Source organism: Lissotriton helveticus, chromosome 6 (assembly GCF_964261635.1).
Source record: "Lissotriton helveticus chromosome 6, aLisHel1.1, whole genome shotgun sequence".
Classification (NCBI taxonomy): domain Eukaryota; kingdom Metazoa; phylum Chordata; class Amphibia; order Caudata; family Salamandridae; genus Lissotriton; species Lissotriton helveticus.
The window spans coordinates 1,925,362,897-1,925,385,745 of record NC_136067.1 but is presented as its reverse complement, the minus strand read 5'-3'; the positions used below and the strand labels follow the sequence as shown (position 1 = coordinate 1,925,385,745).

At 48.2% G+C, this 22,849-nt stretch overlaps 1 protein-coding gene across 1 annotated transcript in view; it reads right to left on the bottom strand.

Annotated features, from left to right (window-relative positions):
• The window catches only part of INTS9 (integrator complex subunit 9), a 393,694-nt gene that overhangs the window by 229,401 nt on the left and 141,444 nt on the right, over window positions 1–22,849 (bottom strand). The window contains exon 3 of the mRNA XM_078649901.1: window positions 22,225–22,285. Within this exon, the coding sequence (XP_078506027.1) occupies window positions 22,225–22,285 (61 nt within the window). The remainder of the gene's footprint in view (window positions 1–22,224; window positions 22,286–22,849) is intronic.

Here is a 22,849-nt window from a genome sequence, read left to right as displayed (position 1 = left end):
TCCTAACCTTCAGGAGAATCCTCAAGACCTGGCTCTTCGAACAGTAGGAGCGTTCCCCCCTAGCGCACTACATACCCTCACGGGTATGTAGTGCACTTTACAAATGCTATGATTGATTAATATAACTGTTAATAAATATTTTGTCTTTTTTTAATTCATTCATTTTTAATTAACATTTTAATTTAAAGAAATTCCTTTCTATCTTAATATAATATAAAACGACTTACCCATACACAACCCATCCCTGAGACCTAAAAAACCCTAAACTACCCTGATAAATATTTCAAATATTTAACACAAAATATTTGCAGATTTTTCTTAAATAATCACTAACCACTTATGCATTACTTATATGTACATATTTCTTAATAATACTTAAATTTAATTTAAATGTAATATTAATTACTTTTAATATTTGAAGCGACAATCTTAAAAATGTATATAAACATTAGAGTACACACACACATCTGTATATAACTGTGTGTATGTGTGTACATGCATACAATTAAGTTTAAGTCACTCACAACCATTAAAACCTAACTTATCTGCGAGGTAAAAGACTGCGAAGTATTGAAATCCTACCCTGGAAGTAAAAACTCCTGATGTACTCACTTGCAATGTAACATCCCACGATGGAAATCCTATGATGCAATGGTGACGTACATGCACCCACACCCTACTGCCCTGCATATCTGTGAATCCCACAGCCGAGTCCAAGTGATCTTACACTCAGGTCTTGCATCAATCATCATTAAGTGTAAGGTGCATGTTTATTTCCCGCCATGCCACAAGCTGAATCACAGTCTTCAAAACTTGACAGATTTATAAACCTTATGTAAAACTTCCGCAGTGTCAGCACGAGCAGCCCGTAATACCATGGTTACACATTTTACAGATTACATTCATTTTCATGCCCTGAATTGCTCATTTGTTCTGGACAGTAATCCTTCAAGAAAGAGCTGAAACCTGAATTGCGCTTATCTTTCTACTCTTGCTGGCTTCCTTATTCTATAAGGAAGCCAGAAACACAGAAAGGTCTCAGTGGCCTCAGGGGACTGGACGTGTTAGGGATGCCACTCATACATTATTGGCTCGAGAGCATCCTCCTTAGACAGACTGCAGCAATGAAGAGGCTCACACAGAGAGAGAACAGAATGTAAATCTCCATAATATGATTGCAGAAGCACTGACTAATGCTCTGGCGGGTCCGTCGCTTTGATAATTTGTGCACACCCAGTGGAAACATAAAATATTAAGACATACGCGGTTCTTGTGCTATTCGCCGTTTTACTGTTCTTCCCGGTAATTGAATACGGGTTGGCTTGCCCAGGCGGTTTCGGCTCCCTTCCCTCCTTGTCTTCAAGGACAAGCCTGGTACATTTTACAGGACGGGCCTGGTTATTCCTTGCACAGCCACTTAAGATATGGGGTTAATACACATTTTATTTTGTTTTATTTTGATAGATATTTTTTTTGTTTCGTTTCTTTTTAATTTCAACTGACATTTAATTTTTCGGAATCTGGATTCTGAGTTCTGCTATATTTTCCTTTCACATTTCAGGAGGAAACACTGGGTGAAATGTGAATAGGAAAACTACTTGAAAAGAGGATAAATATATACATTCAGGGGCGCAAATCTATAAACCTCTGACCCCCCATATTCTAGTGAAAAACATGGAAGTATGAGAGCTCACTTCACTCTGTAAATACTGCACCCTTCGGAATCATTATTTAAGGGTCGCGGTATTACTGCACAGATTTGGAACCGGACACTTACTTAGGACCAGATTATAACTTTTGCACAGCGGCGCTGGCGCATTGCCGCCTCCGCTGCGCCAAAGCCGCGCAAGGACCGCCGTCTGTATTACGAGTTGAAAATGTGCAACTCATAATACGGTTGATGGTCCTTTGGCCTTTCACATCAGTGCCTTGAAAACAGGCACCGCAATGGGAACAGCTAAAAAGTTCCAGCAGGGCTTGAATGGTGACGCCCATGTCGTGCTGGAACTGAGGAGAATATAGACAGGGTGGGGGGTAGGGCTCATGTTGTGCCCCATAGAGTGTATCCCCATGGCGTGGGGGAAATGGGAGACCTATAGGGCCCCCTTCGTTCTTGCACCACCAGCTTTTTCATGGCGGGGCTCTGCCATTAAAGGCTGGTGGTGCAAGAACTATAAATATGCTGAGCGGGACTGCGCCTGTCCCTGCTCAGCATAATGCGTTGTGGTGCTCCTGCGCTACCACCAGGAAACACTGTTCCCTGGCGCAGGAGGCGGTCCACCGCCGATACATCCTTGTAAGTCGCAATCGCCAAAATGGTGGACCGCCGCTCCACTGTGAGTCTTGTGGTCGCAAGACCGCCAGACTCGTAATCAGGCCCTTCATCTTGTTTTATTCTATTAAGTGACAATCTTACTCTCGGGATTTATCCATCTGAAAGCCACAGGATAGGCTTTATTTATTTTTTAGATTCATGTTCCTTGCATTTACCTATTGATATTGACACATTATGTTTTGTATTTATTTGTGAAATATGTAATAAAAAAAAGTAAATGAAGAAAAAAAGAAAAATGGAAATCTCACCTGAAAGTAACCCATAGGTAGAACAAAATCAATGCGTGTAAACAGCATGTGGACCTGAACATCACATTTTGTTTATCAGTCAAAAGCAGCTGTTTCTGAGGTTCCTCCCTTTGAAGTTGCTTTCAAAATCTATCTAAGGCAGCAGTTCTGAAGCTCTTGACTTCTGTGGACCCCCAACAAATCACTGCTGGAAACCGGAAAACACCCACCTAACCAATTTCTATGATTTGAACCTCATCACAATCACAAAAATAAAGAAACAAGTTTACATCAACCAAATGCACAAATAATGACATTTCATTCACAAACCAAAAATATAAACATCTGAATTTTAATGGGAATCTTGGCGCTTTTTAATATTTGGTTTTATTTCTAATAGACAAAGTGATATGCTAGACTCTACCATACCATTTTCACTTTTCTGCTCCTAATGCATACTCTCTTTTTGTAGGTGCACACCGGTGCTTTATTTGAAGCCACCAATCATTCTTCTTGACTGTTAGACCTGGCATCTTTTGGCGTGATTCCCTTGTCTGTTTGCTTTCTGACCTCCCAGTTTTGACTCTGGTTTTGCTGGTTTAGTGTCTCTGCACACTCTCTAACTGCTGTTCAGTGTTAAAGTGCAAGTGCTCCTTTTGTAAATTGGACTATGGATTGGTGTTTCCATGACTGGCATATTTGATTTACTGGTAAGTTTCTAGTAAAGTGCACTGAAAGTGCCAGGGCCTGTAGATCAAATGTTGCTAGTGGGCCTGCAGCACTGAGTGTGCCACTCACACAAGCAACCTTTCAAAGTGTTCCTAGACCTGCCACTGCAGTGTCTGAACGCAGTTTTTATTGTCATGTCGACAATAAAACTTGCCAAGCCCTAACCTTCCCTTTTAATACATGTGAGTCACCCCTAAGGTAGGCCCAATGTTCCCCTATGGGCAGGGTTATGTGTATTTGACAGGTAGAACATGTACTGGTGTGTGTGACATGCCTTGATAGTGAACTACAGTGTAATTCATTTTTCACTGTTGAAAGACTATCTGTCCTATAGGATAGAATGGGGAGTACTCTGTAACATTTTACAAGTATATCTTCCCATTGGGACAAGATAGAGAAATAGAGTTTAGTATGCCTGAACTCAGAATGTAGAAATTAATCTTTTAGTAAAGATGATTTTTATGTTCTGTGTTTGAAAATACCACTTTTAGAAAGTAGGTATTTTCTTGCTTAGCCATCCTGTGTGCCACTGGGGGGCCAGCTCTCACCATTAAAGCGTATTTCTAAAAAGTTCTCTGCTAAAGAGGCCTCTCGCAGGGCCTGTGGGGGTACTGCAGCGTCGACCCAACGAGGAGCTAAGCTAGATAATGAAGCATAACACCTTCACAGTTGTGTGAGGGCACTACTTCCTAATAAGGAAGATCCCCCTTACCACATATCCAACCTGAGACTAAGTACTACAGGAACAGTTACCCCTCATCACGGTCATAGTTGTTCTTGGGAGCAAAGGTTCTGGGCCTCTTTTTTAGCTCCCTGTCCCCCTCTATTTTTTAATAATGATACAGAAGGTTTACACCCACTTATTTATTAATTTATGGTATTTATAAATTCCTCAGTTTAAAGTTTAAAGTTTATTGCACAGTTAATTAAAACCAATGCGATACAATAACAGAATAAGAGAAGTTAAAATGCAGCATAAAAAAAAAAACATACGTTTAAGACCAATGCTATACAATGACGAGATAAAAATAAACGATTCAACATAAAAGAGAAATTTTGTTTGCAGGCCGCCTACATTGGGCCGTACTATACTTCCCATCCTCTTTGTAGGCCTGCTAGTCCATTCATGTTTTGCATAAAATTTTGCGTCATAGATGATTCCACAATATGAGTTAAAACAGATGTCCTAATTTATTGACTTTTCATGAGTCCATTTTTGGTAGTTTTGTTTCCACGGCTTTTAGAAATTTCACAAAGCTACAGCTCAGCTGAGGGTCCTGTGCTGAGAAGCAGGTTAGCACTGCGCTCCTTCGTGTACGTGCCCCGTATAGAATAAAATGCCGTTTCAGCAGGAGCTTCCTTTCTTCTTGCATTTCCTTACACGAGCATAGCAGGTGCAGCATGTCTTCTGCCCCAGTGCCGCATAGCCGACATAGTGTTCCTGCTTTCGATCTCAGCCAGTGAGGAAGGTGCTGAATGCATGGTAGCAGGCCCAGTCTGTATCTTAAGAAAGTCAATTTGGTTTTTTTTGCGTAACCCTGACCGAAATAAGGCTGGGAGGCTTGTGTCGGATATGTATTTAATACCATCCAAGCGTGAGATCTTTTTGATAGGATGGCTTTATCCTGGACCCACGACTGTAGCTTTATCGATTTCTTTACCAGCTTGTTAAGTGTTTTATGATCTGCAGCGGACGCCCAGAGCTCTGCCAGCCCGGTATTCTCTAAGCTTTTTGCCAGGTATTTTGCTGCTGGTGAGTTTTTGGACTGCTCTAGCTCTTTCCATAAATATTCATTCAGGGTTCCTTCGGTCATTTTTCTCACTTTGTCCCAAGTGCAGATATATGCCCCCTGTCGTGCCAAAAGCTGTAGCCGAATTCCAAATTCCAGTCTGATCTGTGCTGGGGAGGATCGCTTTGGGAGGCTGAAAATAATTCTATATGCCGACACGATTGTGCTGTCAAGTGTTATGGCATCTCTGCCTCGGTGAGCCTCGCTCCCATAAGTTAGTGTTGGTAACAGTTTGGCGCGTATGACATGTAGTAAAGGTGTTAGAGAAGGGCCGGAGAGGTTATTGTTTAGTGTTTTTAGAGCGATTGCCAGAGCAAGGCCTTTGCCTTTTATGCTAGCCCTTTGAGCGCTGAATTGGCCACCACTGTATCTTCACACCTAGATATTTGTACGACAAGGTGTCTTTGATGCGGGTGTTGTTCCAGAACCACGAGAAAGCTTTCATTTTTTTTTCTTACTGATTGTCATTGTTTGTGCTTTCTCGAGGTTCACTGTTAAGTCATTTAAATCGGAATATCTCTGGGTCGTATTTAAGAGGTTTTGGAGCCCTACTCTTGTATGGCTTATTAGCACCAAGTCGTCTGCATATAAGAGGCATGGTCGATTGAGGCCTCCTAATTTTGGCGAGTGTGAATTGCAGTTGTTTAGTAGGGGCGCCAGGTCCCCCAGGTACAGGTTGAACAGTGTGGGGGCCAGTACGCAGCCTTGCTTAAGGCCGTTGTTGGTTTGTATCCGCCTTGACAGCATTGAGCCGTCCCCCACCTTGATCTGAATCCAGGTGTCAGTGTGTAGATTGATTAACAGGTCCAACAGCTTTGTAATCAATGTAGCAGAGGTGTAGGGGCAGTTTTTTCATCTCTGCCTTGTCTATAAGCATACCCATTGTCAATATGTTTGTTGTTGTTCCCGCTGCTTTAACAAAGCCTGTTTGATTGACAGGTATGAGAGATTTCCTCGTGGCCCATGCCTGTAGTTCTTCCAGTATGAGCCCTGCAAAATACTTCGCGTCATTATCGATTAAGGCAACTAGCCAGTAGTTTTGAGGGAGGCCCCTATCCCCTGCTTTATATATGGGGGCAATGATGGAGCCCTTCCAAGTGTCTGGCAAGATGTTAGTGTACCTGATTTCCCGAAAAAGGGGTTCAAGTGCCGCTGCCCAATAATCCATATCTTGTTTGAAGAGGACGGGCGGGATCCCGTTTGGACCCGGCGCTCCTTCCCTTCTTCCTTTCTTTATTTGCCGTTTGATTTTGGGTTGCAGTGATATATGATCTGTGTCACCCACTGTGTTCTGGTTAGTTGGGCACCTTGGTGACGTGTTACCAACATCGTGGGCTTGTCCGAAAATAGATTAGCTCGTATTTTGATTAGACGACAGGTCTCGGTTAAAATGGTTATCTAGATAAGCTGCCCAGGTTGCCTCTGTGATGTTTGATGTGGTCTCCATTTTTGCAGGGTGCGTTAGTGAATTTATTGTTTTCCAAAGCCTTGCCCCGTCGTTCTTTTTTATGTCCTCATGAAGTGTTGCCCATAGTTGTTCCTCTATAGTTCTGTTTGCTTCCCACTTAATTTTTTTAATGAAGCTTTTAATTTAGTGAGTTGAACCGACTTCCCTTTGTCATTGGGGTCCAGCTGTACTGCTCTCATTAAGTTAGAGATTGAGTTTTTTATTTCTTTAATTTTCCCTCTATGTGATCGGGGAAGGTTACCGAGCTTGATCATCCTTGTGCGCGCTTTGGGCTTTGTTGCATGTTGCCCCAGGGTGATAGTAAACTGCACCCATTTCGCTACTTCGTTGAGGCCTGTACGCTCCATGTAATGTTGTTTTGCCAGTCCTATCAAGATTTCACCCGTTGCAGCCGAATACTTAATTTTCCTAAAGTTTACGGTATAGATGGACTCTTTAGGAGCCGCTGAACGCTCGTAAGTTGGTCTAGCAAGGTCCATGGTGATTTCCTGAGGGCAGTGATCAATATCTATTTGGTTCCCTATCCGATAGGATATTATGTGTGGAAAAAGCGGTAGTGACATGAAGGTGTAATCTAGTGTGCTGATCGCTTTTCTTGAGTGAAAAGTTGAGGCTGGCGGGTTATCCCCTGCAAACCTGCCGTTTAGTGCCCTGATATTGAAGTTTTCTAATGCCTCGAGTACCTTTTTCCCCAATTTTGATTGTTTGGCTGTTTGTGGTTTTCCTTGTAGTGGTAGGGCCCAAGATGTGTTTTGTGCCATAATTCCCTCCTCTTGTGTTGTACCCATGAGATTGAGGTTGAAGTCCCCAGTGAGTACTAGGTTCGCTGTTTTTTCCCCCGTGATGCACTCTTCTAAGAAGGCATATAAGTCCTCCGCTGCTTTTTTCTTTCCTTTGGGGTGAATATAAGCATTGACCAGGGTGCAGTTGTTAGTTGCTTTGCCTGAGCCTGTTGTCAGTGTCAGGTTAACTGCGAGTGCAGCTGTCACCGAGGGCCCAGTTTCTTTTGCCATCACAAAGCTAGTTGTAGCTACATATATTACCAAACCTCCTCTTAAGTGCCCGTACTTGGCTAAGCTCTTGGCGCCAGAAAAAAAGCGTAGGTACCCCTGGAGATGCGGGGGCTCAGCAAGCCAAGTTTCTTGTAGCGCAATTAAGTCAAAGGATCGAATGTAGTCTATGAAATCCATATCCAGCATTTTGGATGCCTGGCCATTTATATTCCAGGAGCATATACACAATTGGTTCTGTGGATGCTCCGTTGTTATCCGCTCCGCGTGTCAGTTGCTGTTTGTTATGGTTCTCACGAACCGTCTTTGTTCCTGCCACCCGTTTGGAGCTTGTCTTCCCTGTCCTTCCCCGTAAGCAAGTTCGATGAACCCATTTCTGCCAATACAGCTTGGCCCGGCAGCGCTCCTGAGAACCAAGATTTTACTGCCTTCTGCGTGCTCCCTCGAGTTCAGGCTTCTCTCAGAGCACAAAACGTCCAGATATCCTGGCTTTGTGAAAGGCTTCATCGTGATGCCCCAGTTTTTAAAAGTCTCGGATTCCATAAGGATCTTTTGTGCCAGGTCTGCCGAAGCCCAAGTCGCCTTCGTCGCCTCTTTTCCTGTGCCTTCTGCAACTATAAATTCAATAGACTTCAGGTCAGAGCTTGTCACGAATGACAGTGAGGGGATGTGGGTCAATAATCGTAAGATATTGCCACTATTGAGGATGTCGTGTCTTCCTTTGGATATAAAGTCTGGGGTGAACCATGTGGCATCCGAATCTTTCCCTTGGTTGGTTGCGCCCCCAGATACGTTGTCCGTATTTAGTAATGGTGTCCGTTTCGCGCCACTTGTTGCTTTTGCTGAGGCCCAATTGCCCTCTCGGTTGTGCTCCCATGCTGAGATTTGATCCCTTGCACATGCGGTTAATCCAGAGGTTTCGCAGCGTACATGCTGCGTATTTGAAATCAGGGCTACGGGGGCAGGTATTGTCACTGTCTTGTCTGCCCGTAGGTGAGTTGACACAGTTGCTTGGGTGATGGCTAGTATTTGGTTTTCAGTGAGTCCTAGATCTTGTCTTCCTGTTTTTTCTCCCCTTGAGCCAATGGGGACTTTTGGGGTTCCCATGGGTTTTATACAGGGCTGGATGTTGTGTGTTTGCCAATTCCGTGACCCAGAGTCGTCCGGTGAGATGATGGACCCAGAGTGTTGAGGCATAGCAGCTTGATCGCTTTGTAGGTCAGCTGCTGTTATCGCTGAGCTTGTGTTTGCTAGTTGGGCATTATCTTCGGATGTGCCTCTCGTTTCGTCGTGATCACGATTTGGTGTTATTACTTCCACCGGATTGCTCATGCTTTGTTCTGCGGGGATAGTTTGCCCAAAGAGTTGCCTGAAGCCTTCACGTTTTGAGCAAAGCTTGTATTTCCTCCCTTTGCGTTTTTTTGCTCGCCTCTGTTTGGCATTTAATTACTGATTTGTATCAGCGTCGTCTTCGGCACCCGCTGGTAGAGATTTTATTGGCTCCATTCTATTCTCCCCTGTGTCCTGGATTGACTCTTTCATCCTGGGATGATCCTGGGCTCCAGACATCGATGTCTTGCCATGCCGTTCGACAGCTGTATCCTTGCTGAGGGTAGTGTCTACCTCGGCCGCCCCTGCTTTTGCAGTAGTCAATTTTCCGATATCATTTGGTTTCGGGCGCCCATGTACGTCCATGCTGATCTTCTGACTATGTTCGGCAGATCGTTTGAGCTGACCGCATAAGTCTGACATTAATGTCGGCAGGGTGGCCAGCTTGTCGATGATTGGGCCACATTCACACTCGATGCCGTTTCTCCTTTTGATATCCTCAAGTTGGTCAAATTTACTCTGGAGAAGTGAATTTAGCGTGCCCAGCTTTCCATCTATTGTAACTACAAATACTGCCAGCGTGTCTAGTAGCGTTAGTTGAGTGTCCATTTTCTCTGATTGGTAGTGTATTGCATCCACCAGAAGTTGTACTGTATTGAGGAGACTGGGCCATACGCTTTCTTGCTTGGCTTGTGCTGGAGTTGCATCCTGGTTTCCGTGGCTCTCTTTAAGACCCGCTTCTTGGGACACGGGTGGCTCTTTGAGGGGTTGCGCTATTTCTGGCCTACCTGTTCCTGTTATTTTTGTCTGCATGCATGCCGTTCCGCTTTTTGATGTCTCACTGGCCGTCCTACTTATGCTCAGGTCTTTAGGATAAGCCGCTATGAGTTCCTCCCACTCCTCTTTCCTTAGGTAAGAAGAGATTTCGATCACCTCTGGGGTAAGATTCTTCTGGCTTGTGTCTTTGTTTCGCGTCCCTTTTGACGCCTTGGATACTAGTGTGGGTTCGTTGTTTGTGATGTCAAGGACTGCTAGTGAGGGTTCCGTCTCTATTGGCCGCGCTGGTGCGGTAGCGGTTTCCTCATTCCTCTTGCACTCTCCGTTGTTACTTATGCCCCCATGGCCAAATTCATTGCTCATGCTGACGCTCCCGGAGTTGCTACTGAAGTTAAAGATGTACTCCTCCAGTTTTGATGGCGAGATGTCCTTGGCTTCATTTGGCCCATGTACTTCGATTAAATTGGCGTCTATGGCCATTTTTCGTCCTACCGGGGTACCTGCCGTTTCGCGCTTTTGCCCCGGTTTAATGTTATTGCACTGAGGTGTTGATGTTATTTGGGGTGATGTTATAGATGTTGTGCTTTTGTCTCTTTTACGGTTACTGATACTATTGCTATTGCCATCGTCCAGTCGGGACTGCTCGTCACCGGGCTGGTGACACAGGGTTGGTTGAAGTGGTTCAAGAGGCGATTGGAGGTCTGATACTTATTGATCTTTGAGAATAAGGCGTCCCCTGGGTTCTTTAGTAAGCAACATTTTGTATAGATTTTGGGCTGTGCCAAAGTTTTATTCATTTTATTTCTCCCTTCTTTGTTAGTCGTGTCTCTTTTTTGTTTATTTGTAGCCGATTGGTTCTGTGTTGACTCAGTTGAGTCCGTTAGATCAATTATGTCCAGTAATGGGCTCTTCGCTATAGATTTAGATGTATCTGTTTGAGCCTCTTTTTCCCCCTTGGATGGCTGAAGATTTTGTTTTTTCTTTTTTTTCCCTCCCTTGTTCGTTTGGTTCCCTCGGATCATTCCAGATCTCATGTTGGGGCTATTTAGCCCTGGGTTGCAAACGGCCGGCAGAAGGTAGAAGCTGGGGAAACTAAGGGTGCACACTGTCCGGTGGTGTCTTTAAGAGATCTGGATTGGATCCGTCAACCCTTTGAGTTAGTGTTTTAAGCTTGCAGTTGCAGTTGTAGGCAGGTTGTCTACTTTTCCCCTGCTGTCTGCTGCTTGCAAGTTGCGAGTTGTGGTGGAGGTATTGTTTTCACAGCGCTAGTGCAGCGCTCACACCTATACGCCAATTGTGCAGCCGTTGCTTAGGGTCCTCTTGGCTCTTGGAGTCTTAGACTCTTGAATTCCTGGGCTCGTTTCTCTTCAGCTCTTGGGCTCTACAGCCGTAGCCTTTTGCTCCTTGACGGCTCACTCATGCAACCAGCCTGACTTGTGCTGATCAGGGCAGGGCCTTAATAAGGTCTTAGATCTTAGTGAGGTCTGCTCCGCACCCTGGCGTTGGGACTTTTTTCCACCTCGTCCACCCTGTCAGAAGCAGCCCCGCTCACTCTCCCAAGCCTGTCGACCCTTTCCGTGAGAAGGGCTACTGCCGTCAGGGAGGGAGCAGGGGGTCCGTCAGGTGCTGTGGCCCGGGGGGGGGGGGCTGTACGAGTTCAGGTAAGGATGGTGGGTAGTAGTGCCGTGGTAAGGCTGTAGGCTGAAGGCACTAGGCTGTAAACGGGGTCTGTATCGCTTCCGTGCCTCTGCTGTGGCGGTGCTCTGGCTGTAGTTCAGTGAGCTGTTGCTCAGTTAGCCCCTGACCCCCGGGTACATTGACATTATCAGTACTGGCCGGCAGTGGCCCTTCCCCCTCAGTGCCGGGCTCTGTCCAAGATTTGGGGGAGTTGGATTGTAGGCTGCGCCCAGGCTCCCGCTTGATCTTGTCACTGATCGTGGCTTGCTGGCTTGGTGGCCGGTGCACTAGTCCTTTGGTCCTTTGGCACCCCCCCCCACGCACACCCAACACAGCACTCACCGGCTTAGTCCTGGTGTGTGCCTGGTACTGCCGGTACTGCCGGTACCGCCTGGTGCTGCCTGCCTGCCCGGCGCTATCAACGCCTTCACAAGCTGGGCTGGGCTGGGCTGTGCTGGGTTGGGCTGGGCTGTGCTGGGCTGTGCTGTTAGATGGGGGGTTAGTTAGCCGGTTGTCCCTTTAACCCTTTTGGTTGGTCGTGTCCCCCCGCGTAGTCTTGCTGTGCTGTGGCTGTGGCTGTGGCTGTGGGATCGTCAGAAGCCGCGGAGCTGCAGAGTCTTAGTTTTCGCAGGGTTTGCGGAGTTTCTCTGGTCCCGGTTGCCGCTGCTAACTCCCGGTCCCGTTAATAGCTAAAAACACCACGCTGCTCCTCCGCCGCCACTCTGCCCTGCTCCGTGATCGCTCTGCTTCTCCCTCAGCGACGATCTGGCAGCACTCTCTGCTCTGCTCTCTCGCGCCACCAACTCTTTCACACAGTGGAGGAGGATGTACTGAATGAGAGCAGAGAGATAGCAATCTCAATGATGTAATCAAATTTGTTTAGCCTTGAGAAAGCCCTGGCGCTATTCGCCACATAGGGTGAAACACATGTCGGCTGTTCTTGTTCCTTGTTCAATAAATAAAACAATTTCTTGGATAACCTCAATGAAAATGAAATGAATTATTTAAGAGTTGAATGGACATTGTAACGGATCTTGCCAAGATAAAACAAAGACAAGAAGGATTTATCCTTACCATGTGATTAATTCATCTACTCAAAGGAAAGGATCGTATACTCGCACCTAACCTTAACATGTACCATAAGTGCACACAACTGGCAGCTCATGTAATATGGTCCTATATTGCCACCTTGGGGTTCTAGCGACAAATACAAACCAATCCATCTTCATCGTCATGGTTTCAGATGTCCACATAATTTAAAGCATAGAAAAAGTGCCAACTTGTAAGGCACTTAAAACAGTGCAACTAAATTATTAACTCTAACTTTAGCCGAGCCCTTAATCCTAACTCTAATATTTTACCCTAACCCTGTGTCTACACCTCAACCTAAGCCCTAATGCTTTAAATCTAAGACTATTAGTCATTTTGGGGGACTATGATTTCAATCAACTAGGGGCATGTATAGCCCCCCTCCGAGAGCCCTGACACACTGCTGCTCTGACTCCACACATTGCCTTGGAAGCGGAGTCTGCAAAGTTAAGGCTCGGAACAAAAATGCACTAAAAGTGGCATCGTGACTGAGATACCGATCACATGAGCAACACACTCATATCCTTACATCTTCAGAAACACTGCATTCTGCATTCTCAGATGCAGAACTAATGACTGCACCAGTAGCCAGGGCGGAGCTACCACTGAATGTGCAGCAGGTGCAGTGCCACTGGGTTCCAGAGCCCCGAGGGGCCCACTGGACCCTGAGAATGCTGTATTTTGCCATTCTTCTCGCTTGCACCAGGGCCCAACACATCCTTGCGACCCTACCGCCACCAGCAGAACTACAACTACTGCAGCCCTGCATTTCATGGCTCTTCTCTTCAGTGGGCATGGATGCAGCTGTGAAAATGCAAGACAACTGCTGAATGCAATTAGCACAACACGTGTTATGTCTTAAATCACTGTTGTCAAACTGCACAACCAAAACCTGAAATTGGACTCCAGTCCCATTCCGAGATTCACTTGAAAATGTACTGAGGGATTTCCAATCCAGCACACTAATGGGGAAAGAAGCAGAATCCTCGTATTTCAAACGATAGATATGTGTTATAGCACGGGGAAAGACCTTATAGGCGTCTAAGCGCTGTGCAGTACTACAACACGAACACCGCGTTCTTCCATGTCAGCATAAGCACAACACGACTCATGTAATTCATGTTTAATATCTTAAGCACCTGATCGGGATTAAGAAGCAGAGAACTCAACAAATGAAAAGGGGGGGCCCTCGGCCCCCCCGCACGCATGGCGGCGCGGCGACCGCCTCACCCCCCTCCCCTCGGGTCTTTCGACGGTGGGGGCGTGCCCTGGGGGCGCGGCCCACCGCCGATTGGCCGGCGCCCCTCCTGACCCGGAATCAATGGACTGGTTCCGGGTCGGGGGGGGCGGGCGTGAGGAGGGGCCACCCGGCCCCTCGGGAATAAGAGGTAGGGAGCGCCCAGGAGACTTCCTTGTCCCTGGACGCTCCCTCGCTGAACGTTGTGCCCCGCGTTCGGGGCCTCTTTGTTTTATAATTTTCTCCCCGTTTCTTTTTCAGGTTCAAAAGCCGATCGCTTGTGGATAGAACGGACTGCTTCAGGCCGCGGAGAGAGACACAGTGCGTCGCCTCACCGATCGTGGTCTGCGGAGACTCGGGGCTTTTGGATCCTGCGAGGTCGTCACGCAGGGCCGGTACTGCGGCGCGCTCGTGCGGTGGAGGAAGCGTGTTTCATTGAGGTATCGGGTAGGGGCAGTGGTAGCTCGCTGGCCAGGTCGGAGGGGGACGGGCTGAGTGCGTGCCGAAGGGCGGCCAGGAATACGTTATCAAGGCGCCCCCATTGTTTTAGCAAGGAATTTTGGCGCGCTCCCAGAAGAACGGCGAAAGAAGCCGGGGTGGGCATTCTGTAACCAATTAAGCAGCGGGCCAGCTCACGAGGGGCCGCCCTGCTAATTTTGTATTTCGAAGGTGTGCTCCGGGACTCAAATTTAAACCGCATAGGTAACGCGGTACACACAAGGGTTTTCCCGCCTCGGCGAGTCGGAGCGGAGAGGTTGTTCCAGCGGAACACAAGCGTCTCGCTTGCAGCTAAGCAGGGTCGACCAGGGCAGCACCTGGATGGGAGACCCCCGGTGAAAGTTTATAATTGTAGGAAGAAACTGTTTTCCACGGCTGCATTACATTGATGATTAAGCTAATTTGTTGTTCATCCGGTGACACAAGGTGTACAATTGCATGGTGAAACAAGGGACCATTGCTAACAAGGTTATTGTTAGTTATTAAGTGATTGATTATTAATGTCATTGCACAGTACATCTATGTAATTATTTTCACGCTACACTGCAGTGTTTATTTGTAATTCAGGGGACTGGAGGTGTCACAGAGGGTGCAATTTTCTTGAAAACGAGGTGACAATTTTGAAAGGTTTTCACTAATGTATTATTGTAATTTCGATTAATAAGTGATTTATTGTCATATCCTTACATTTCTGGGGAGTAAGTGCAGATACGGGTCCAGATTTGTCCTGGCCTTGGACGGAGTGTTAATTTAAAGGTCGCTTATACACGGTAATAACACAAGTTTTAATTCCAGGAAATTGGACTAGCGGACAGGACGGAAGAGCATCCAGCACGCAAAGTGGTGTGAGCAGGGGCCGCAGATCATTATCGCAGGCGAGGACGAGTGACTGGTCGGTAAGAGGGGTACGGGGGGCTAGCATTCATCGCTCCTGGTGGCCGCCGGGTGGGTCTACATTAGGTTTACTCACCCCCTTACATAAGCGGACAAGCCGCTAGTGTTGCGGTCGCCGTTGCATGGTGCTGAAAGCCCCCTGGTGACCCTCCATCTGAAAGGTACACACAGCTGACCTGTTGGGAACTAAGTAGGCAGCGGGTGTTTTTGGGTTTAGCGTCATGCCAGGTCCAAGGGGTGGAAAAAGGGGGTCCAACATGGAGGCTATGATGCGGGCGATGATGCGGGAGATGAGCGACATTAAGCAACAGCTAGGACAAATTAAGGAGCGGGAAGCTCGGTTGGAGGATAGAGAGGGCGAGGCACCGGGCCCGTCCGGGAGACCGATCCGCAAGAGGGTGGCACCAGTGCCGAGAGGGGAATTTGTCACCCCGCAAGGGAAACCTAGGTCCAAACGGCCCAAGGAGGCGGTCCCCACCCCAGGCCCAGTGGATCCGTTACCCGCCGCACCGCCCGCGGCGGTCCCACCCCCGCATGTGCCTACACCCATTGCCCCTGTGGTGCCGGTGCCGACAGGTCAACCAGTAGACGCTGGGTCTGCTCCTGCACCGGTGCCCACAATCCCGGGTGCAGGCGGGCCACACCCGGCGCCCGCCCCGCCAGCTGTGCCAGGACCATTGGGCATAACCCCAGTGGTACCTGTTGTCCCGGGGGGTAACGTAGACTCAATGCCGCCCGAATTGGTAGCTCAGTTAACGGCCATGATGCCATGGCTCCAAAAAGGGGGAGCCTTCCCGAATTCTGCAGACCATGCGGCAGAGGCGGCAAGGTTCGTGGAAAAAATCAGATCGGCACCGAGAGCCGACAGTGTTGCAGTGCCAATTTCTTCTCCCCTTGCAGGTCCAAGTGTTCCCCAGCTGGACGGAGTACAAGGGCAGCCGCTCATGGTGCCCGCACTTGGTAAGGAAGTGGCATTGCCACTCTTGGGGGACGGTGTAGTACCTTCTAGGAGCGAAAATCTAGCACAACATGTGTCTTTAGCGGTTAAAGAAATGATTTGGGCTGATAAATACGTGTACATTTATTCTTTATTATTGGATAATAGGGAAATGGAGCAGGCAAAAGCACTGAAAGAGTGGATGCTCCCAAGTGAATGGAGGGCGCAGTGTACTAGATTCAGGGTTGAGGAAAATCTCAATAATTGGATGCAAGCATGGGCCGTTTTCACTGCAGTTAAGGCTGAGCGTCCTCCAGATCTGCAGGCTGCATTGGCTTGCTACTCGAGCAGGATTGTGGGGTGGAGTCAACAGTATTCTGGGGAAGCATGGAAGGGTTATGATGTAAATTTTAGGAAGGCGTTGGAATTCAATAGAGCATTACCATGGGACACGGTAGACTCCATGGCCTGGCACAAACAGTTCTCTGACACTGCACCTCCCCCTCAGTTCGGTGCGGGCAGGGTGTTCACTAGACCGCAGCAGCCCTTTCGGCCCCCCCAAACGAGTGAAGTGCCTGGGAAATTTAGGGCAGGTGGGCCAGAAAAGAAAGGGGTGTGCTGGGATTTTAATAAGCGTACCTGCACAAGGGCCGCGTGTAAGTTTAGGCATGCATGTGCCTCCTGTGGGCACCCCTCTCACCCAGAATCTACCTGTAGGTCCAAGCAAGGTAACACGGGGCAGAGGGGTAGGGGAAGGCCACTATAAGTCAGACACGTCACGCCCCCCCACTCCTGTGGACGTGGTGGCAATGATTCCATTCTTGAACAGATACCCTGACCACAAAGCAGCCACCCTACTCCAGGAAGGTTTTTCCAAAGGTTTTAGGATCCCGGCCGGGGGATACACAGGCAGTGCGCACTGTAGGAATCAATTATCAGTCACACACAATCCGGCTGTTGTGGCCGCCAAAATTGACAAGGAGCTTTCCTTAGGCAGGATATCTGGCCCTTTTTCTGCAGTGCCAGTACACAATTTTGTGTGTTCCCCACTGGGAGTTGTCCCCAAGAAAGAGAAGGGGCAATTCAGATTGATTCATAACCTATCAGCGCCAAAGGGGGCCTCACTGAATGATGCCATTGACGAAGGGATCTGTAGTGTTAAGTACGCCTCTTTTGATCAGGCTGTGACCTTATTGCAGGCCACGGGACCCGGGGCGCTGATGGCGAAATCAGACATAGAGTCCGCCTTCCGCCTCCTCCCAGTCCACCCGGCGGACCAACATCTTTTAGGTTTCACCTTTAGGGATAGGTTCTACATGGACAAATGCATGCCTATGGGTTGTTCTATTTCTTGCGCCTACTTTGAGATGTTTAGTTCATTTCTGGAATGGGCCATGAGACAGGTGACAGGCCATCAAAGAGTCATGCATTACTTAGATGATTTCCTCTTCCTCGGTACAGCGGGTTCTCAGGAGTGCGCACTGGCATTGCAGGAGTTTTGCGTGCTCATGCAGGCTTTTGGGGTCCCGCTTGCGCCTGGGAAGACGGTGGGCCCGACCACCTGCTTGGAATTTCTGGGCATCGAGATAAACTCAATGGAGAAATGTTTTAGACTACCTAAGGACAAGGTGCGCAAATTCAAGACGTCGCTACAGTTATGCCTCCGGAAGGAGAAGGTCACTTTGCAGCAATTACAGGAGGTGGTAGGGCAACTGAATTTCGCACTAAGAATCATCCCAATGGCTCGCCCCTTCTCTCGCTCCATCGCGCACGCGATGCAGGGGCTGAGGGAAAAGCACCACCGCACGCGCCTATCGGCTGAAATTCGCCAGGATATGCTTATTTGGATGGCATTCCTGGAGGATTTTAACGGTAGGGTGGTCTGGCCCGGCCCGCTCACTACATCAGCGGAGTTAGGACTATGGACCGACGCGGCCGGTAGTGTGGGCTTTGGTGCCATCCTAGGGAATAGGTGGGTCGCTCAACAATGGCCAGGAGAATGGAACACATGGGGTTTGCTCGGCAACATTGGCTTCCTGGAGCTTTTTCCAATATGGGTGGCACTGATGGTTTGGCCAGAACACCTATGTAACCGATCAGTGGTGTTTTGGTCAGATAACATGACAGTGGTGGACTGTATCAATCAGCAGGGGGCGCGGTGTCCTTTCATACTTCGTTTGATCAAAGAAATTGTTCTGCGTTGCCTTAAACTGAATGCTAATTTTAGAGCCAAACATGTCCCTGGTGTTTTAAACAATGCTGCTGACGCCCTTTCTCGCTTCAAAATGCAGGTTTTCAGGGAACATCTCCCCACAGCAGACCCCTCGCCAGCACACTTCCCAGCAGTACTTTGGCAGATTGGTGCCCCAGATTACAAGACCTCGTGGTCGCTAGCCTAGCCCCCAGGACCAAGACGGCTTACGAAGGGGCGTTTCTGTCTTATTGTTCCTTTTTGGGGCCACAGTGGGAAGTGCTTTGGGCAAAGGAGGATGGGTTTGCAGCCTATTTAGAATGGATGCACAAAGAGGGGCGCTCAGTAGCAGCGGCAACCAGACATAGGGCAGCAGTGTCATTCTTCGCTCAAGCTAGGGGCTTTCGGGATCCCACCAATACCTTTATGATACGCAAGGCTTTAAGGGGATGGCGCCGTATTCAAGGACACCAGAAGGACAAAAGGAAGCCCATGGGGTTGGCCCGGCTAACAGCCTTACTGGGCACGCTGGAGATTGTTTGTAACTCAGAGTGGGAAGTGCTTCTTTTTAGGGCGGCATTCTCCCTGGCATTTTATGGGGCGCTGAGAATTAGTGAACTTGTTGCAGGATCTAAGGCTGACATACTAGGTGGCTTGCAGAAGGCTGGGGTGACGATAAGGGGTGACACCATGTGGGTGATTATCCAGAAATCAAAGACCGATCAAGAAGCTAGGGGTCACACCATAGTTCTGCAACGGGCCCCCGCCAACCCGTGCTGCCCGGTGAGGCACGTGGAAACACTCATGGGATTATTGGTCGGTTCAGTAGGTAGGGCGTTGCTCTGTCACGCCGACGGGAGCCCCTTGACCAGGTATCAATTCAGGAGAGTGTTCGAAATTGGGGTTACAAAAGCGGGTCTTGACCCTAGAGATTTTGGATCTCATTCTTTCAGGATTGGGGCAGCAACTGAGGCGGTGGCGGGGGGCCTCCCAGTGGACAGAGTGAAGACAATTGGGAGGTGGTCGTCAGACTGCTATAAACGTTATGTGCGGATTGACATGCTATGATTACCTGTCACTCACGCTTGGTCTCTTTTCCGCTCTCTTACAGTTTCTCAGACCTGTTACGCAGGGGAGGAATTTGTCGTCGGGCACCGCCAATATTCATCGGCACGGAGCGGCGACCAGGAAACAACGAAGAACGATGTCTGGATTGTTGGTCATTCATATGTTAAGCGAGCGGAATGTGTTTTCCTGTCAGGTGACAAGAAGGAAAGGGCGGCACAACTAGGGCTGAATATCACGTTCTTTGGCAGAGGAGGGTTGTGTCTTCACGAGTTTAGGGGATTCTTCCAAGGGCTGTTGGCACGCCAGCGGGCTCCACCGTCAGTGGTGATACTTCACCTTGGGGAGAACGATTTGGCAACACTGGGCAGGCGCACCTTGATTGAGGAGATTATCTCAACAGCGGGTTGGATAGCTAGGACCTGCCCCGGGTGCACACTAGTATGGTCACAACTAATACCTCGACTTCAGTGGCGGGGGGGCGATTCAGTCAGGGCTTTGAATCACTCGGTAAAGAGGATCAACACACGTCTGGATAGGTTGTTCCGAACCCCCGTGTTACAGTCAATACCTCATGGGTGCATCTGGGGTCAAAAGTATTACTTGAGGGACGGGGTTCATCTGACAGAAGAGGGTAATGTCCTATGGGCTGACAATATCTGGGCTTGGCTGGAGGGCTGGGGTAGGAGGATATGTCCTTAGATAGGGGCTACAGGGGGAGGCCAGATCGTCGGTTAACAATACTGGCCTGTGGCGGTAAGGTCATTATCGGTGAGCACATATTTGAGGTCTGAGGGGGCGGGCATCATCCTATGGAGGTTCCCGCCCAGGGGGAGGAGCCTGCGGGCCACTCCCAGTACTCCAGGGGCAAGGTAATATGCAAAGGAGCGCGGGTAGGAGTAGTTCACGCTTTCCTTAGGCTGGTAGCCACCCCGCGCGCGTGGACTCATGACGCCATCGGCGCAGAGTAAGGGCCCTCCTTTAGTGGGTAAATGGAGTTTGGGGCGTAGACCGGGCAATTCCCGGGGTAACACTGCGCATGCGCACTTCTAAGGGGAAGGCGCCGCTTGTAGGACCTGACACCGGTAGTGACCCTGCCATATGGCCAGAAATGTACAAAAATCAAGATAGGATGTTTAGTTAAGCTAGGAAAAACTTGTATTAGAGTTTTGTTAAGGTCAGGCTCTCAAACTTGTTGATTACGATTGTATAACTGAATGTCCTGCTGATTTTTGTATTTCATTGTTGATTATGCAATTAAAACCCTTTTTAATTTCATACTTTAATAAATACGGCCGGGCGACTAGCGCCCGCCTTCCAAAGAGTAAACACGTCTCGTGTCCACGTTCCTTGGTGTTGGGTGCCGGATCGGGGGGGGGGCGGCAGCTAGTCGCTGACCATGTGAAAAGGGGGGGCCCTCGGCCCCCCCGCACGCATGGCGGCGCGGCGACCGCCTCACCCCCCTCCCCTCGGGTCTTTCGACGGTGGGGGCGTGCCCTGGGGGCGCGGCCCACCGCCGATTGGCCGGCGCCCCTCCTGACCCGGAATCAATGGACTGGTTCCGGGTCGGGGGGGGCGGGCGTGAGGAGGGGCCACCCGGCCCCTCGGGAATAAGAGGTAGGGAGCGCCCAGGAGACTTCCTTGTCCCTGGACGCTCCCTCGCTGAACGTTGTGCCCCGCGTTCGGGGCCTCTTTGTTTCCCACCCACCATCCCTTGGTACAAAGTTTAAGCAGCGTATGTCCGGTCTAATGGTAAGTTTCATAGGTATAGACCGCGGGAGAGAGTAGGTTGTTGTGGTATTTTGTGATCTGTTGTCAGGACTTTTTTCCCTTTGTAGAAAAATGATGTGTGAAGTGAACTATATTTGAAGATATGTGTCTTTAGGCCTTTTTTCCCTTTGTAGATATACGTAGTTATGGTGATTATGAGCAACATGCGTGAACCGAATTGTAATTTTATGCCATGTATCGTTAGGCCTTTTTTCCCCTTTAGCTATGCGTGGATACTGTTATTTATTAGCCAGTGTAGTTGTCCTTTAGACTTTTTTCCATAGGTCGTCGTATTTATTAGGTATGGGGCATGCGGTAAGGTCATTATCGGTGAGCACATATTTGAGGTCTGAGGGGGCGGGCATCATCCTATGGAGGTTCCCGCCCAGGGGGAGGAGCCTGCGGGCCACTCCCAGTACTCCAGGGGCAAGGTAATATGCAAAGGAGCGCGGGTAGGAGTAGTTCACGCTTTCCTTAGGCTGGTAGCCACCCCGCGCGCGTGGACTCATGACGCCATCGGCGCAGAGTAAGGGCCCTCCTTTAGTGGGTAAATGGAGTTTGGGGCGTAGACCGGGCAATTCCCGGGGTAACACTGCGCATGCGCACTTCTAAGGGGAAGGCGCCGCTTGTAGGACCTGACACCGGTAGTGACCCTGCCATATGGCCAGAAATGTACAAAAATCAAGATAGGATGTTTAGTTAAGCTAGGAAAAACTTGTATTAGAGTTTTGTTAAGGTCAGGCTCTCAAACTTGTTGATTACGATTGTATAACTGAATGTCCTGCTGATTTTTGTATTTCATTGTTGATTATGCAATTAAAACCCTTTTTAATTTCATACTTTAATAAATACGGCCGGGCGACTAGCGCCCGCCTTCCAAAGAGTAAACACGTCTCGTGTCCACGTTCCTTGGTGTTGGGTGCCGGATCGGGGGGGGGGCGGCAGCTAGTCGCTGACCATGTGTATTTCAGCAGGCTTATATTTTAAACGGACAGCACAAGCAAACGACAAGACTCCGAGTTAAAAACAGGACGGCTGCCGAAGTAGGTGTATTGTTGAAAGATCCTTGTAGTAGGCGGCTAAAATGCCAAATTACATTCTCCTACAAGTTAAAGAGGCTGTGTGACTTGAGTTTTAAATTTGGTCCGTGTATTCGTTTAAAAAAATTGAAAAGCCAAAGAGCCATTTGCAATGACATTACCTTTTCCAGGAAGGTGCTGCCGTCTTTGGCAATCCACCCAGGGAGCTTCGAAAGTCGGAGGCTGAAAAATAAATGGGAAAAAACTGAGTGCCACGAAGGATCATGAAGGCGCGTTTACAGCCTTGATAACTAAACAATCAATAAAACAAAACATTTGATAAGATAACATTTATTTCAACTGAACAGTACATTTAGATTTTAATAAGCTCTAATTAAGGTGAATGGAAAAAGATCTGAATCTTTTAAAAAAGTATTTTCACGTTGCACAAAAGAGTTTGTTAAATTTTGATTGTATTATTCAGTAACCACGTAACATAGACAATGAATGTGGATCTGGCATTGTATCACTTCCCAAGTGTCCACTGTCCAGATTTATTTGTAATTGTCGTTACAATGAATCCCCCTTTTCTTCATTACATTTCTTACTACACGAGGGCGAGTCGGCATCCAGTGGCCAGGCAATGAATTGTGCCTTACCTTTATTTATAATAATACGAGCAGCGACAACATCGGCCGAAGAAAAGGGGACACACTAGAGTAGAGAAGTGAAAGAACATATGGAGAGTGGAGTGCAGAGCAGGCTTGAGTATACTTTTATGTAATAAGAATGGTCAAATACAATATA